The 18401-nt window shown below is 44.3% G+C and overlaps 1 protein-coding gene and 1 long non-coding RNA gene across 3 annotated transcripts in view; one reads left to right on the forward strand and one right to left on the reverse strand.

The window, feature by feature from the left end:
• ZNF582 (zinc finger protein 582) lies at positions 1 to 13668 on the forward strand. The gene is made up of 5 exons (XM_055553723.1): positions 1 to 215; positions 1842 to 1930; positions 3365 to 3491; positions 3728 to 3823; positions 12244 to 13668. The coding sequence occupies exons 1-5, from the start codon at positions 203 to 205 to the stop codon at positions 13563 to 13565; spliced, it is 1647 nt and encodes a 548-aa protein (XP_055409698.1). The 5' UTR covers positions 1 to 202; the 3' UTR covers positions 13566 to 13668.
• LOC129632320 (uncharacterized) overlaps positions 12254 to 18401 on the reverse strand; it is a 13584-nt gene continuing 7436 nt past the window's right edge. For both annotated transcript variants that reach the window (XR_008704459.1, XR_008704458.1), the window contains exons 2-3: positions 13582 to 13655; positions 12254 to 12393 (exon numbers count right to left, since the gene is read on the reverse strand). This is a non-coding gene — a long non-coding RNA (uncharacterized LOC129632320). The remainder of the gene's footprint in view (positions 12394 to 13581; positions 13656 to 18401) is intronic.

The following is an 18401-nucleotide window of genomic DNA, read 5'->3' on the forward strand; positions in this document are numbered from 1 at the left end:
GCTCCGGATCTTACCAGGAGCCCCGGGGTCTGCGCCCAACTGGGCGCTGCGGCCGGGCGGGTCACGGGCCTGGAAAGAACGGGAACGTCTCGTTTCGCCGTCGGTCTGCGGCTTTCCGGGCTCCGGACTACACTCCCCATCGGCCCCCGCGGCGCGCCCTGCTGTCGCCCCCTGTTGCCGTCAGGGCTCATAGCCCGGGTCCATGGACCCCTTAGGTGGGTGTGCCTGTTGGGGTTCCGGCCACCAGAAAGTGCTTGCTTATGGATGTTTTGCATTTTTCTTATGCATCCTTTTAAAAATTTGGGGTGAAGTCTTGTCTCATGAGACTTTCAGAGTTGGAAGACCCCTGGAAATTTGGAACCTCTAGTTTACAAGCAGCGACTTGGAAACATTTTAGAGGATCTTGTTCAAAATTTGTCCAACCATTGGGGATTACCTTGTGGCTCAGCTGGTAAAGAATCCGCCTGCAATGCGGGAGACCTGGGTTCGATCCCTGGGTTGAGAAGATCCCCGGAGAAGGGAAAGGCAACCCCCTCCAGTATTCTGGCCTGGAGAATTCCATGGACCGTATAGTCCGTGGGGTCCCAAAGAGTTGGACACAACTGAGCGACTTTCACTTCCATGGTTTATTCATGGGAAGATGGCTGAGTAAATCACGGGCCACCCCTGTAATGAAATAGTTACAGCGAATGTAAATTATGCTTTAAAGAAAGTTGTCATAAGGAAAACGTCCTTCTACATGACATTAAGGAACAGTGGGCTTCCCCGATAGCTCAGTGGTAAAGAATCCACCTGCAATGCGGGAGACACGGGTTCGATCCTGGTTGGGAAAGATTCCCCTGGAGAAGGAAATGATAACCCATTCCAGTATTCTTGCCTGGAGAATCCCATGGACAGAGGGGCCTGGTGGGCTACAGTCCATGGGTCGCAAGAGTCCTACACTACTTAGCGACTAAACAAAATCATTATTCCGTTTACACATTAAGTATTTGTTACATGTTGGGCAATGTCCTAAGCTCTTTTATAAAATACTACTGTTTTACTGATGAACTCAGAAAGTGGTTAAATGGCATCATTCTTAATACTTGGATGTTTTCCATTCCAGTTTAGTTTGGGGGGGGGGGGGCGGTGTTAGCCTGCCTGTCAGTAGGTGGGCGGGTTTGACCTCTGTTGCTGAATGTTACCTTGTTGTAGAAGGGATCCAGTTGCAAATATATTTGTCGGTTGATGTTGTCCCACATGACTTTTGATAGTTGCTTGACATCCATCATATGATTCAACCACTCGCCTACTTGTGAACTGTTATGTACTCATCTTGATTCTGTTTTTCAGCAAATGCTGTACCCAGAGCTTCGCTCACTTACATCTCTGTGCAGAGGCTTATTTATGGTGGAGAACGGGGCCTGCCCCATCTATTTGCCCACTGCAAACATCTGTTGCCTCAAGGCAGGGTCTGCACAATGTTGCCTGCCAGACCTTAGGTAGGGCTGTAGGGTTCTTTATTAATTAGAACGTTAGTTTAAGAGCCAGGGAGACCTCCAAAGGTGTTACAGTGTGGGCACGAGAGTTAAACGGTTTGGTTCTGGGAAGGTCTCACTGAGCAGATCAGGCAGGCTGTGCTCCCTAGCCCGAGGACAGCCTTCCTGGTCCCAGGGACCCGATTCTGTTGCTGGACCAGGTCTGTGCATCCCCACCTCAGATCGCATGAGTGCCAAGGTGGAGCTGGGAAAGGCTCCCTGTAATTGGGGAGTGGGGAGGAGAGGTGGGCACTGTCACTGCGCACTTTCCGGGAGCCGTGAGGCAAGCCCGGCCTCTCATATGATTGCTCTTTCCCCCCTCAGGTCTGTCATCTCAGGACTCTGCCCTTCCCCAAGAGACAAACCAAGAGGAGGCCGCAGCAGCCCATGAAATCCTGACAGTCATGTCCCTCGTGAGTTTTCAAATCATGTAAATATTTGTGTTCCTTATCCTGAAGTTTCCCACCTGGGTTCCACCCAAGAATCTGCTTCTCAGAGGTTCCCTCCCCCTTGGCCCCATCCACGCTGACCAGTGCCCACGTGGATTCATCCTATATAGCATTCTATGTCTTCTGATGGCTTGGTATTCTGCTGGGAGGCCAGAGGGAGAAGAAATCTATTTCCTTATATAAAATGAGAACATGCCTTACAAGAACTGAAATTTGATGAAATGGAGATGAATACTGATGAGAGATCACACACACAACATCAGGGGAGTTGGTATTGGTTGGGCTCAGTTTCACTGTGGGGTCACCATCTCCTGTACTGACAGCTGGATGTGTAACTGAAGTTTATCGGGCATCTATGAGATTAAATGCCCGCATTAAGGTCCAGTTTGAGGCTGAACAGAGCATGTGAATCTCGGTCATTCTCCACCAGCTTCTTCAGCTTAAGAGCAGGAGCAGTGCAGAGCTGGGACTGTAAGACAGTTAGTTAGATGGATGCATTGCTCCGAATCTGGATAGTCATAGTTTTGAAAGAACAGAAAGACCTTAGACACCTCTGCATCCAAAGTAAAAGAAAGGTTGAATCAGTTATTTCACTTGATAGTAAATTATGCAGCTAATAAAAGTAGTCATCACTCAAGATTTTTCCCATAAGGAAAAATTTGTGTGACATGTTTTCATATAATGATGAGCCTGTGTCTTCAAGCAGTTCCTGACAAACGAAAATTCTGTTTTCTAAGATAAAACACCAGGCTTCCCAGGTGGCTCAGTGGTAAGGAATCCACCCGCCAATGCAGGAGATGCAGGTTCCATCCCTGGGCCAGGAAGATTCCCCTGGAGGAGGAAATGGCAAACCACGCTGAAAAAGTCGTGGACAGTTTTTTTCTTGCCTGAAAAAGTCCATGGACAGAGGAGCCTGGGGGGCTACAGTCCATGGGGTCACAAAGAGTCGGACATGACTGAGCATGCACAAGATATTAAGTATTTCTTTTAATAAAATATTTTGAGGAAAGACTACCCCAAAATTGTTGGGTTTTGTTGCTGTTACTCCATAGAAGTACAGATGGCAGGCCTCACACGAGAGTTTATCGTGTGCCAAGCACAGGGTGGGCAGTATGCTCGACTACACTGTCCTAACCGGGAAGACTCGATTTGGCTGGATTTAATTTTCCTCCTAGACCCGAGTACACAAGCTTTGGTTTGTAGTAGAAAGGAAAGTTCAAGAATACTTGAACCTCTCTCACCTGTGCTCATCTTTTCCTGTCACGTCAGGTGCCCCCAGCCCCAGCCTTCTTTTTCACCAGGACACACCATTCCTGCAGAGACCTCCTCCATCACCTCTCATCCCATGGAAAAATGTTGCCTTGAAATATGCTTATACATACCTGCCTGTTGTTCCAGGGGTCAGACTTATTCAGGGATGTGGTTGTAGTCTTCTCCCAAGAAGAATGGGAACAGCTGGCACCCACTCAGAGGGATTTGTACAGAGACGTGATGTTGGAGACCTATAGCAACCTGGTCTCCCTGGGTAAGGTCTGTTACTTTGGAGGTTACCCCAGGCCACATGGGTTCCTTGTCAATGTTGAGGGTCTTTTGAGAGGTTAAAGGGCAGCTCCTTGGCCTGAAGCTGCATCTGCCCCAACCCTCATGTGACTCTCCTATTCCCTTGGCCCTTCTTGCCTGTCTTGCTTGTTAACCAGGCCCTGGTCTGAATTCTGAGGCCTCACAGCATAACCGGGTGGCATGTTTTTCTCTTACATCCAGGTCTTGCCATTTCCAAACCTGATGTGATCTCCTTCCTGGAGCAAGGCAAAGAGCCCTGGACGGTGGAGGAAGTGGTGACAGGAGGCCTGTGCCCAGGTGAGTGGGGCATGTGTGGGAAGAGAGAACACAGTGTGGTTGACTGCCCAGCAGGCTGATGAGGAGGCAGGCACTTTGAGCTGGAGCTCACCTTCAGTACAAGCTAGAGCACCCCGGGCTCAGACCTGGGCCTCTGCTGTGTATGTCTGTTCCCCAAGACCTTCTCCAGGACCGCGCGATACACACCGTTCACACCTGTGCTGGCTAAGGAGGAGCCACCGGCCACACGTGGCCATGGAAACTTAAATTCACTATAAGCAGATACATTTTTTTTTTAATTTTATTTTATTTTTAAACTTTACAATATTGTATTGGTTTTGCCAAATATCGAAATGAATCCGCCACAGGTATACACGTGTTCCCCATCCTGAACCCTCCTCCCTCCTCCCTCCCCACACCATCCCCTGGGTCGTCCCAATGCACCAGCCCCAAGCATCCAGCATCGTGCCTCGAATCTGGACTGGTGACTCGTTTCATATATGATATTATACGTATTTCAATGCCCTTCTCCCAAATCATCCCACCCTCTCCCTCTCCCAGAGTTCAAAAGACTGTTCTATACATCAGTGTCTCTTTTGCTATCTTGTATACAGGGTTATCGTTATCATCTTTCTAAATTCCATATATATGCGTTAGTATACTGTATTGGTGTTTTTCTTTCTGGCTTACTTCACTGTGTATAATAGGCTCCAGTTTCATCCACCTCATTAGAACTGATTCAAATGTGTTCCTTTTAATGGCTGAGTAATACTCCGTTGTGTATATGTACCACAGATTTCACTTTTTTTTTTTTTTGGCTATGCCTCCAGGTTTGTGGAATCTTCATGTCCTGACTAGATATTGCACCCAGGCCCTAGGCAGTAAAAGCATGGGAGTCCTAACCACGGGGCCACCAGGGAATTTCCTGCTGGGGTCCAGCCCCAGCTGATCCAGGGTATTCGAAGGAGAGACGGCATAGGCAAGGGTCAGGAAACAACTGCTTAATTACACTTTAATTAAGGATACAAAGAGTAATAGAATAAGGATAGCTCAGTGAGGAAATTCAGTGGAGAAAAGCGGCTGAAATAAGGATAGCTCAGGAGGAAAATTCAGTGGAGAAAAGAGGCTGAGTAGCTTGGTTTACGCGGGAGACCAATAAAACTTCAAGACAAGAAGTTTGCACCACTTACGTAGGCCGCAGGCATCCTTCCGTTCTCCCGAAGGAGAGGAGACACTGAGGCCTCCCCGGTCGAATCTTAGAAGCCCAGGCATAATTAGCAAGCATGGCGGGTTCCACGCTCCAGATGGAGACTCAGCCAGAATTTGAAAGAGAGAGCGACATGGGGAGACCAAGTTTCGATGAACAAGGCCCGCACTTTATTTTCCAAAGTAGTTTTTATACCTAAAGTTGTGCATAGAGGATAATGGGGGAAGGGGTGAAGTCATGCAAGGACAGCAGTTCCTGGTCCTAATCGAAGCCAGGCTTTCAAACTTACCATATGCAAAAGTTCAGGTGAATTACATCATCTTCTGGCCAGGAGGCCTGTTAACATTTTAAGAAACTTTTCTTTCTCTAAAGGTGATTATTCCAAAGTCAGGCACTAGCCTCCAAAAAAGCATTGGACAAAGCTGCATTCCTATAGGGCGAAGGTGAGGTGGGCTCAATCAAGAAAAGAATTAACTCAAGGGTCCAAGGTTACAAACATTGAGGCTACTACTTACATTTCTATACACCCATTATATCAATCAATACACCGCCAAGGACACAGTAGGTACGGAGTATGGAGACTTAGCAGCAAACATTGGCCCAATAAGTGAAAAACCCTTCACCAATACAATTTCTCATCAATCTTTTAACTACTCAAAAGAATCTGTGTTTAGACAGTTTAGAACATCTCCTGCCTCTCACAGTTGGGAGGCTCTGAACAATCTCATGTGGCCGGAAAAACCTACTCAGGCAGGCTAGAGGATTTCCAAAGGAGTTTGTAGGTTGAAACACTGTCACACCCAGGAATTATTAACTGGACCTGTAAGCTAACTCTTTTTTCAGAGAGCGGTAGTGGGGGACAGCCCCCGTAAAGTCAGAGGTGTAGGTGAGAGCACAAAGCCGAAAGTAGGCATACTCTGGTTTGGGGGTAGATGCTCGAGAATGTCCAGGGGGACTCCTGAGGCTCGATCCCGCCTTTGCGTGTGCCGAGCCTCCTTCCTCATGACCTTTGCCATGGGCGGAGCTCCTGCTCCCGGCAGTAATAGAATTCCAGTTGAGCTATTCCAGATCCTGAAAGATGATGCTGTGGAAAGTGCTGCACTCAATATGCAATATGCAATATGCACTCAACATGCAATATGCCGGCTCCCGGCAATTTCCTACAATAATATCCATTTCAAAATTCAGTACCTCAGTTGCACTTGACATTCCAGGTGTTCAGTAGCTATTTTGTGGCCTGTGGCTTCTCTACTGGACAGTGCAGATACAGAATGTTTCCATCACCGGATGAAGCTCTACCTTCAGCTTCAGCTTCTCCCTGAACTCAGTACCTGTACCCTGTCAGCTCCACTTGGATGTCCACCAGACACCTTGAACTGACGTCCCAAAGGGAGTCCTTGGTGGTCGTTCCCGACAGGTATACCCCTCCCCGTTTCTTCTGCACATCAGTACTAGGGGACTCTGCTCGACTTGCTTAAGTCAAAAACTGCTGAAGCATCCCTGGCCTTTCCATCTCACACACATACTCAGTCTGTCAGCAGATCCTGTTAGCTCTACATCCAGAATTTAAGCACTTCTCACCAACAAGCAACGCTGCTGCCTCCCGCATTCGCCCCGCCACTTGGAAGTGCAGTGGCCTCCCCCGCACTCTGTCCACTCTTGTCCACCACAGGGCAGTCTCCACACGGCAGCCAGAGTGCGTGCGTGCTGGATGCACATGTCCTGATTTCAAACAGTACTGTTATATGTGTGTGTGTGGGGGGGGTCCTCTGTGCGTGCGTGTGTGTGCGTGCACGTGTGTGTATTCGTACGTGCTCAGTCGTGTCCGACTCTTTGCAGCCCCATGGACTAGAGCCCGCCAGGCTCCTCTGTTCTGGGATTCTCCAGGCAAGCATCCTGGAGTGGGCTGCCATTTCCTGCCCCAGGGGCTTTTCCTGCGCCAGGGATCAGGCCCACGTCTCCTGGGTCTCCTGCACTGGCAGGCGGATTCTTTACCCCTGGGCCACCTGGGAAGCCCTTCTCAATCTTCAGCGAGGGTGTATTACATCTCTGCTCACAGCTTGCCCACGGCTTCCTGTCTCACTCAAGAGACCAGCCCGAATCTATCCCATGGCCTAGAAGGCTCTGTCTATACTGTAGCCGTCGGCCACACGTGGCACGGCTTTTAACTGAAACTTTTAATTAAAATGAAGAGTAAAATTCCCTGTCACAGCTGCCCACGCCACACTTCAGCTGCCGAGTAGCCGTGAGCAGTGAGGGCTGCCCTAGTGGACAGTGCAGAGCAGGGCGCTTTCAGCGTCCCCGCAGCTTCTGTCGGCCCGCCGTGCTCTCTGTAACCTGTCGCCTGCCTCCACCCTGATTCCATCTCGCACCACCCCATGTTGCTTGCTCTGTTACAGCCACACCAGCCTCTCCTGCTGTTCCATTCACATAGAGTTTGGCAGATGTCTTCTTTCAAGGTCCAGACAGGACACATTTCAGGTTTTGCCAGCTCTCTGGTCTGGGCCACAGCTACTCAGCTCTGCTGCAGGGGCATGAGAGTGGACAGTGGGAGTCCACACCTGCCGGCTTTGATGCATCAAGTGTCTTCCTGTTTTGAGGCTTTGTCCCCAGCTGTCCTTTTTTGCCTAGGGTGCTCCTGCTCTGGATGGGGGGTTTCTCACCCTCAGCGGTGGGATAATTCTTTGTTGGGGAGCTACTTGAGGCGGGAAGAGGGGATGTCATTCTATGCATGGCAGGATGTTTAGCAGGCTCCCTGGCCTCCCCTCGGTTGTAAAGCCAAAAATGTCTCCAGACATTACCAGATGTTCCCGAGGGGGTGATGTGTGGGTGTGTGTGTACGTGGTGTATGTGTGGGTGTGGGTGTGTGTGTATACATGCGTGTGTGTGCAAACATGCGTGTGTGTGCAAAATCTTCCCTGATGAGACTCAAAGCCACCGTGTAACATGGGAGCAAATTCACGTCCATAAAGAGTTTCTGCAACACGCAGTGTACTATAAGATAATTTTAAATGGGAACTTAAGAAGCAAGCATGAGCCCTGGGCGTGAGTGAGGTCAGGTACGGGATGAGCATGGGGAGAGGGGGGCGTGTGCTGCCCTGTAACCTAATACGTTGAGGTTCCGGGAATTAGGACACGGACGTCTCAGGGAGGCTGTTGTACCTACCACACCAAGGATGTCAGAGGACAGATTTTTGCTTTTGTCCTCTGAGTTTTGACAATGTGTGTTTGAGGTGCTCAGTTTGTTTACTCCTTTGTCCTGTGGGTTTGTGTCATATTTAAACAGAACTTCACCGTTTCAGGTTAGGCGTCTCCTGTGATTTTTTTCTAGCTTATTTACGATGAAATTTATGATTCATATTGAATTTTTCCTAGTGTAAGATGTGATTTCATGTTACTTTCCAGATTATCCAGTTATTCAGACGGCATTTATCAGTTCATCTCTTCATCACTAATGTATAAAGCCAGCTTTGTCGTCTGCTTTATCATCTGCGCACCGAATCTATTTTTGGACTTTCTGTTGTAGCCCATTAATCTCTAACCGTGTGTCTATACCATTACTGTTTTAGTTTATTAAGGGTTTAAATGTTTTATATATCTGGTATTAGTCCCTCTTCATTCTTGTTTTTCAGAATTTTCCTGGCTGTTCTCATTTACGTTTCTATCTAAATTTTAGAATCAGAATATTTGCTTTCCAAAAAAATCATGCATTTTTCCCCCTACTGTAATCACTGTAAATATATAGATTAATTTAAGAGAAAACTGATTTTATCATGTGGAGTCTCCTATTGAAGAACATGACAGGCTTTTCCCTTCCCTTTATGACTATACCTGATGAAGATTTTCACATTTTTTTAATAAAGATTTTGTATGTCTTATTACATTTATTCCTAGGTAGTTTATATTTATTGCCGTTGAAAATGGCATAATCTATAAAATGGATTAATACAGCATTCATCCATATGATACTCCAACTGGTTATTTTCAGTTAATATAACTAATACAACAAAAGTTATTCACATCTTCAGATGAATTTTGTAGCTGACCCAATTTATTGAATTTTCTCATTGTTTATGACAGTTTTTTAATGTAACTCTCTTGAGCTTTCCAAGCATTTGATTATATATATATATATATATGCAAATGGTGATATTTTTACCTTTTTTTATTTTACAGGTTTTTTTCTCTTGCCTGACTAGGATGCTGATTATGTAATACCTCCAGAACAGTATTAAGAGGGGTTTTACATACTAATCTTGTTCTTGACCTTAACAGGAATATTTTTAATAACTTTTATTAAGCATAATATCAGCCATAGGAATGACATAGGGATTTTTCTTCGCTTAAAGAAGCATCTACTTTTTCATATTTTATTAAGTTTTTTTCTTTCAATCCATAAAATATGGATTACATGAATAGATTTCCTAATACCAAACTCTGAATACTGAATCTTATGCCTGTTGGCCATCTGTATGTATTCTTGGAGAAATGTCTATTCAAATCCTTTGCCCATTTTAAAATCATGTTATTTTTTTGTTGAGTTTTAGTTCTTTATATTGTCTGTATATTAGCCCTTTGCCAGATACATGATTTTAGATGCCTTGCCCCATTCTGTAGGTTGCCTGTTCACCCTGTGATTCTTTCCTCTGATGCACAGAAGTGTTTAGGTTTGGTGTCGTCCCATCTGTCCAGTCTTACTTCTGGCGTCTGCACTCTTGGTACCATATCCGAAAACTCACAGTCAGATGCAGTGTCATGAAGCTTTTCCCTTGTTTTCTTCTAGGAGCTTCATATCTTAGGTTTAGGTCTTTAGTCCATTTTGAGCTGTTTTATTTAATGTAAGGTTGGGGTCCTCCTCCTTTCTTTTGCACGTGGATATCCAGTTTCCTCAGCCCTATTTGTTGAAGAGCTTGTCTTTTCCTCAGTGTGTGGTCTTGGCACCCTTGTTAAAGATCATTTGACCATATGTATAAGAGTTTATTTCTGCTGTCCCTGTTGTGTTCCACTGGATAAATATCTTCCTTTATGGCAGTTCCACAGTTTTGATTACTGTAGCTCTTTTAACATGTTTTGAAATCGGAAGTGAGAGAGGCCAACTTTGGCCTCTTTGTTCTTCCAACTTTGTTCTTCCAATTTTGTTCTTCCTTTTCAAGATTGTTTTGGCCATTAGGGATCCTTTAAGGTTCCATATGAGGAAACCAACCAAAACAAAACCTGCTAAGACTATCCATAAGATTTTTAGACATTACCTCATTGGTTGTCAAAAACAGCGTCTACTAATGCTAAATTAAAAAACTGTGCCAGATCTTGTCAGGAAAATGTAAAAACAATACAGAGGACCTCACTATTATTTTTGCTATTTTGCAACCTTACAAGTTGAAGAGAAGCTAAAAGTTAGAAAATCAGTACTATCTTTGTAACATTATTTCACAATATATGATTAGAGATGGCTAAATTTAGATGAGTGCAAAAGTGCTCATGGAATAAACACTGTACTCTGACTGCCATCAGTTAACAGAACTAAACTGTGTCAGCTGTCTTGACAGAATATGCAGCAGTTTGGAGAGAGGTGTGCTTTTAATGGCATGACCTTAGAAACAGCTCTTCTGGTTTTTTTCCCACATTGCCCAAAACACCAATAATGTGTGATCACTTTAATTCCTAAAACCAGACTTCCACTTGGGCATAGTTACATGATCCCAAACTCATTTTCTTCTGTCCACCAGGCTGGCTTTAATGTTCCATGGCCCACTGCAGTCTTTTGGTTGCCCTTGTTTATGCGCTGGCAGCCAGGTGTTGCTGACCACTGAGTAGATGGACACGGATGCGTCGGTGGCATTACAATGGCGCTGTTTAGAATCTGCCTTCCCACAGCTCTTACACCACAGTACAGGGACCCGTAAAGACAGCTGCCCTCGTGAACAACGCAACACGCTGTCTGATCTTTTCACATAGCCTTATAATCACACCTTCATGTGTATGCATACACTGTGGTTGCGGTACACATTTCTGAGGCGACAGCAGCATCATTCCCACAAAGCTGATACTTCTTTTACAGACTTTCATCTGTATTGTCAGAGTAATTTTTTATTCCAGTAGTTCTTGCTTAATAATTTCACACAAAAAACAAATGAATAGTGGTCTCTGATATGCTACCATAAGAAGTAGACATGCTCCCTATAAAGTCCTCTTTGGCTTTCTCATATACTTTATGAACACATTCAAAAGCACCCATTCACTTTCCCCATAGTTCCCTGCATGAAGCGACAACCAATTCTTTATTAGCTGAATGGGACTGATTTCCATGATTGCAGTAAAACAGGCCACTGCAGTAGAAATCATGTACCAGGTACATGAATCAAGTTCAGCAACAGCATTCAGCCCTTCCTTGCAGTTTGAATAACCAGCAAAGAATATGCTCTGGAAGAGGCCACCTCCATTCAATTTGGGCCTAATCTTCCAAACAAGGAACAAGGCTCTCCTTTTTCCCAGGTGTCACTTTTAGGCAACAGGAAAGTCCAGGAGAGCCTGGTCCAGCTGACATTAGCTGTAGCTGTGGTCTTCAGCTAAATGTCAGAGACAGAAAGCGCCACAGCAGAAGGCCACAGCTGTGTCTTCCACTGGACATGTGCAAGCAGCCCTGCTGCACCACACCCGCTGGCAGGCAGATGCACCATCTCATTCCTGTGGCCAGAGAAGTATCCAGTCAACCCTCTTTATCGTTTTTAAAAATCCACTTTATTGAGGTACAATTTATAGGAAAATAAATGCCTGCATTTTAAGCATATTTTAATGACTATAGACAAAGGTATACACTTATATGACCACTACCACAGACAAGATAAATTTTCATCACCCTGAAAAGTTCCTGTGTGCTCCTTCCCACACAAACCCCCTAGCCACAAGCAACAAATGATTTGTTTTCTGTTACTCTTCTGTTTGTCTTTTCTAGGGTTTCACGAAACATTCATTTTTTTAAAACCATGGTTCAGCAGTGATTCTGCTCCACGTTAACATTTTAGAACTATTCTTAATGATTTCTCTGATTACCTCATTCACCTCAATTTATGGTGTTTCCTCTTTCTCTGTTCTGTTTGTCCATTTTCTAATTTCTTAATCACATTCAAGAGCATACAGATATTATCTTGAGTCTCAACTTTCCAGTGTTTACTACAGAAGTTCCTTTTTCTGGAAAAGGAAGAAACCAACACATGCTTGTTTTGTTCTTTTTCAGTGCTGAAGTCCAGGTATGATACTGAGGTATTCTCTCCAAAGCAGCAGAGTTGTGAAGTACAGTCACGCCCGTGGGAGGTAATGGAAAGCCTTACCAGTTACGGTCTTGAGTGCTCAAGCTTCCGAGATGACTGGGAATGCAGAAGTCATTCTGACAGGGAAGAGGGAAATCCAGATGGACATCTGAGTCAAATGATAATCGAAAATGAAGAAATATCCACTTTCGACCAGCCAGCACCCCATACTTTTTATCAGAAAATTCATACCGGAGAAAAACCCTATGGATATAATGAATGTACAAAAGACTTCTGGCAAGAGGACTTCCTTATTAATCATCAAGGGATTCAGACTAATGAGAAGCCCTATAAATGCAAGGAATGTGGGAAGGCCTTTAAATATGGTTCACGATTAATTCAACATGAGAATATTCATTCTGGCAAGAAACCATATGAATGTAAGGAATGTGGAAAGGCCTTCAATTCTGGTTCAAATTTCATACAACATCAGCGAGTTCATACTGGTGAGAAACCTTATGAATGTAAGGATTGTGCAAAGGCCTTTAGTCGAAGCTCACAGTTGATTGAACATCAACGAATTCATACTGGTGAGAAACCCTATCAGTGTAAGGACTGTAGCAAGGCTTTCAATCGGATCTCACATCTTAAAGTGCATTATAGAATTCATACTGGTGAAAAACCCTATGCATGCAAGGAGTGTGGGAAAACCTTTAGTCATCGTTCTCAGCTGATTCAACATCAGACTATTCACACTGGCAAGAAACTCTATGAATGTAAAGAATGTGGGAAGGCCTTTAATCAAGGCTCAACTCTTATTCGACATCAGAGAATTCATACTGGTGAGAAACCCTATGAATGTAAGGCATGTGGGAAGGCCTTTAGGGTAAGCTCACAACTTAAGCAACATCAGAGAATTCACACAGGAGAGAAACCCTACCAATGTAAGGTATGTGGTAGGGCTTTCAAACGGGTCTCCCATCTTACTGTACATTACAGAATTCATACAGGTGAGAAGCCATATGAATGCAGGGAATGTGGGAAAGCCTTCAGCCACTGCTCACAACTGATTCAACATCAGGTAATTCATAGTGAGGAAAAGCCCTATGAATATAAGGAACATGGGAGGACTTTAAATCATGATTCAGCTACCCTTCAACATCAGAGAATGCATAATATAGAAACACAAGTGAATTTAATAAATGTAGAAAAGCCGTCCATCAGCACTTACCCTTTATTAATCATCAGAGAATTTATGTTAGCAAGCAATCATATGAATGGAAATAGTGGGAAGAGTCCATTAGCTTAGGCTAATCACAACTTACTCTTTAGATCTTGGAGAAAGACTTGAAGTATGTCATGCAAGCGAGAATTCCTTTATTCAGAGCTTTCTTTTATCCTGAGTAATAAAATTCATATTGAAGAAAAATTATATGGGTGCAACTTTTTTAGACCATGATTTTCAAAAGACAGAAAGGTTGGAGAAAATTTTGTCTCTAACACATTCCAGAGTTACATTTTCTCACCACAGTGTCATACTTTTAATAGCCAAAAGTGAGTTTTCTTGGAAATTTGAAAACAAAACACGCCAAATTACTCCTGGGTTAACAAGAAACTAAATCATGCAGTTACCATTGATGGTAATGAAAACAATGAGAAGGAGAGTTTTACATGCCAAGAAATGTGGGATGTGGCTGAAGCTCCTCGGGAATTTCTTATGCCTTTAAGTGCATGTAAACCTGAAAACCTGAAAGATAGTACTCAAATATATTAAATGTACTACTTAAGAAGCCAGAAAAGAGAATACCAAACACCCTGATGATAGACAATAGGAAACAAAGGCAGAAAAGGATGAACTAGGAAGTAGCTATCCTACATTCTCTGCTAAGGCTTCCCAGGTGGCTCAGTGGTAAAGAATCCACCTGCCAATGCAGGAGCTGCAGGAGACTCGGGTTCCATCCCCGAGTCAGGAGGATCTCCTGGAAGAAGAAACAGCAACTGGCTCCAGCATTCTTGTCGGGATAATCCCATAGATGGAGGAGCCTGATGTGCTAACAGTCCATAGGGTCAGTATATTCTAGGGATCTACAGGGTCTTCAGGGAAAGATCGTCCTCATTCAGAAGAGACAGATATATTAGGAAGACTCTTCTTCTTTCATTTCTTGCTTTTAAACATTTTTCTCTGGGAACCTGATGCCTGGAGCTGCTGCGGTCATCTTGGAACCAAGAGCAGAAAAGAGAGGACCTCAAAGAGGCTGACCCAGAACCCTAACAACACGGAGTTACAGGGCCAATTTGAAACTGTTTGATGCTTTTGTTATATAAGAAAAATAAACCTTTATTGCTTAACTTACTTTTAGTTGAATATTTTGTGAACTTGCAGCTGAAAGCATTCTAAATGATCAACTTCAAATTTTACTTTATTATCATTGGTAACGGTGGCCTGCAAGTATTTACTTTTTTGAATAACTTACTAGGAACCCTCGCTTGGTTTTGTCTCAAAGTGATTACTTATGCATGTGTGAGTTGACGTTCTGCTCAGCCCAGGGTTGGATCAGAGCTCTTTGTGGGTGGCAGGGAGGGTATTTGGTCGGTCGGGGGAGGTGAGGGATGAGCAAGTCTTAGCTCTTCTCCTCGGGACTACCTTTCTCAGCAACCATGGCAGTGGGGCCTGTGTCCAGCCCCAAAAGGATCCCAGCCTTCTTGAAGATTCTTGACGTAGGATCCATAGACCCCAGAAACCACTTATGGCTGTGGGCAATTTTGTCTTTTTTTTTTTTTTTTTTTTAATTTGCGTTTTCCCTAGGAAGACTGTAATTATGTGGATTATCCACAATATCTGAGTCTTCCCCAAAATATTGTCAAAGAAAACCAGAACTGGATAGAATCTAAAGTTTCTCAAGGCAAATTTTACCCAGGAATTATTGCCACAGGGCCAGAGGCCTTTGTTCAAAACTGGGCTCCATTCCAAATATAACAAGTGGGGATTTATAGTCAAGGAGCAAGGTGGGGAATCACTGGATGTGCAGTTAACAAAGACAAATCATCGAAGACAAGAGGGAGAATCTGGCTAAATGGACTTAATAGGATTCTTGCTGAAAGCTGTCGAGAGTGAAAAGATGTTAAGGATTGGGGTAGGAGTGGGGAGTCTTGATAAACTGACCCAGCAGAATTCTTGTAAAACTGGACTCAATGGGTTAGGAACAGAATCCGAGATTGGAGCCTTGAGGGCTTGGAGAAGCCTATCTAGTTAGTTCAAGGAGAAAGTCTCTGTGTGTTTGTTTAGAGAAAGACTGTTACTGATTGACATGGAGATAAATAGACCTGATAGAGCTATATGTAGATAAAGATATCTCTATCTCTGTATGTATAGATAGCCCCCAACTTCAGTTCAGCCGCTCAGTCGTGTCCGACTCTTTGCGACCCCATGAATTGCAGCACGCCAGGCCTCCCCATCCATCACCAACTCCTGGAGTCTACCCAAACCCATGTCCATCGAATCGGTGATGCCATCCAGCCATCTCATCTGTCGTCCCCTTCTCCTCCTGTCCCCAGTCCTTCCCAGCATTAAGGTCTTTTCCAGTGAGTCAACTCTTCACATGAGGTGGCCAAAGTATTGGAGTTTCAGCTTCAACATCAGTCCTTCCAATGAACACCCAGGACTGATCTTTAGGATGGACTGGTTGGATTTTCTTGCAGTCCAAGGGACTCTCAAGTCTTCTCCAACAGCACAGTTCAAAAGCATCAATTCTTCGGCACTTAGCTTTCTTCACCATCCAACTCTCACATCCATACATGACCACTGGAAAAACCATAGCCTTGACTAGATGGACCTTGTTGGCAAAGTAATATCTCTGCTTTTTAATATGCTGTCTAGGTTGGTCATAACTTTCCTTCCACGGAGTAAGCGTCTTTTAATTTCATGGCTGCAGTCACCATCTGCAGTGACTCTGGAGCCCAAAAACATAAAGTCTGACACTGTTTCCACTGTTTCCCCATCTATTTCCCATGAAGTGATGGGACCAGATGCCATGATCTTAGTTTTCTGAATGTTGAGCTTTAAGCCAACTTTTTCCAACCTAGACAGCATATTAAAAAGCAAACATTACTTTGCCAACAAAGGTCCATCGAGTCAAAGCTATGGTTTTTCCAGTAGTTATGTACAGATGTGAGAGCTTGACTATAAAGAAAGCTGAGCGCCTTAGTATTGATGCTTTTGAACTGTGGTGTTGGAGAAGACTCTTGAGAGTCCCTTGGAACTGCAAGGAGATCCAACCAGTCCATCCTAAAGGAAATCAGTCCTGAATATTCATTGGAAGGACTGATGCTGAAGCTGAAACTCCAATACTTTGGCCACCTGATGCAAACCCAAAGACTCTGATGCTGGGAAAGATTGAAGGCAGGAAGAAAAGGGGACAACAGAGGAGGAGATGGTTGGATGGCATCACCAACTCGATGGACATGAGTTTGAGCAAGCTCTGGGAGCTGGTGATGGACAGGGAGGCCTGGTGTGCTGCAGTCCATGGTGTCGTAAAGAGTCAGACTTGACTGAGCGACTGAACTGAACGTGATATTCATTCAGGAGTAACTGTACTTTGAGTTTTTAATTTTGACCCTTTTCTGAGCTAGCAATATGCTGTATGAGGCTCTCATGATGCTGGGCAACAGCAAGAAGCTCCAGCTCCAGCAAGTTATCTCAGACAGCCAGGATATCAGAAAGGGAAGCAACAGATACACTTAGAACCGTTCTGATTTTCACTTTCAATACAGGAGTCAGTAAGTTACACGAGATACTCTTTAGTATAAAGTAGGCTTTGTGTTAGGTGGCTGTGCTCAACTGTGGCTAATGTAGGTGGTCTGTGCACCTTTAAGGTAGCTGAAGCTAAGCTGTGACGTTCAGTAGGTTAAGTGTATTATTAAATGCTTTTCGACTAAATATTTTTAACTTACAGTGGGTTTATCAGGCTATAACCCCATAGTAAATTGAGGAAGATGTGTGTGTAGCACTGTAACATAATAGCGTATGTTTTATATATATGGCACTATAACATAATAAGCACTTTTTAACTCAATTAACCCTGAGCAATTTTTTATAGTGCCCTTTCCCTTTATGTAGCAAATTTACCCTTCCCCTCATGGTCATGTGGTCACTCAGCTCTCAAAGTCTAAACACCGTAGTTTTTCCATACCAGGGTAGCCCCAAAGATGCAGCCGTCAAGTCCGCTGGAGCCGAGTATGTATCAGTGGCTAATTCCCTCCTTCTTCTCCCACACGTATCCACCGGGAGGGACGTGCACAAATTGGAGGACAGCTGTTGGTTAAGACCTTACTCTCAGAATTCATTACCTATCATCTAAGCATCATGATTCCACCAACTTGACTTTCCAGGGAACTGCTAAAGAGTTTGACTGGATTTCGGAAGCAACAGTTTGAGCCTGGTAAAGCTGGAAACAGGTCTGAGTTACTTCTGAAACATCACCTTCCTGATTTGTCTAGCCATGCTCGTTACCCTCCTCTGTCAATGTCCCCTCAAGGGACTGGGCATTTGGATAGCAATTGCACGACTAGGTTCCATTTATTTTTCACATGGAAAGTTTAGCAATTCTAAGTCAAGTGTGATCAATTGTTGCAAAAAAGGGAGTAACTGTTGGTGGTGAAGAGACAGCGGCCTAAGAGGTGAGCCATTGTGGGGGACAGGGGAAGCTCACCTGGTTGGCTTCCAGTTTTTCCTTCTAAACTTTTTTCTCAAAAGGTTTACAGAGAAAATGAGGCTCCTTTCACATATGATTTTAGGCTGACTTTGTCTCAGGGCTTAAGCTAAGCTGCTGCTATCAGACTCCAAAATATGGTGTCTCAATGTAAGGATTTATTTCCTGGTCGCTGAGTGTCAGCGCCTTGACCTCAGAATTCTTCCCAGCTTCCAGAACTGTGAGAAATTTGTTGTTTATAAGCAACCCAGTCTGTGGCATTAATATTTTCTTCTAGCAGCCCAAATGCACCAAGACACCAGGTGACGTGTTTGGGCAAAAAAGACACACAACATATACACAGGAGATCATCTGAACAAAATTAGGGCTGGTACTCAGGGCAAACCAGCTTCAGTACTCTTTGAGCCTTGGAGCTCAAGTTTCCGTAGACTTTTGCC

Source organism: Bubalus kerabau, chromosome 17 (assembly GCF_029407905.1).
Source record: "Bubalus kerabau isolate K-KA32 ecotype Philippines breed swamp buffalo chromosome 17, PCC_UOA_SB_1v2, whole genome shotgun sequence".
NCBI classification, from domain to species: Eukaryota; Metazoa; Chordata; class Mammalia; order Artiodactyla; family Bovidae; genus Bubalus; species Bubalus kerabau.

Excerpts from the sequence above, each read along its gene's own strand:
- ZNF582 (XM_055553723.1), top strand. Across the intron at positions 3,492-3,727 it reads TAGCAACCTGGTCTCCCTGG|GTCTTGCCATTTCCAAACCT; the intron begins GTAAGGTCTGTT and ends TCTTACATCCAG. Across the intron at positions 3,824-12,243 it reads GACAGGAGGCCTGTGCCCAG|TGCTGAAGTCCAGGTATGAT; the intron begins GTGAGTGGGGCA and ends GTTCTTTTTCAG.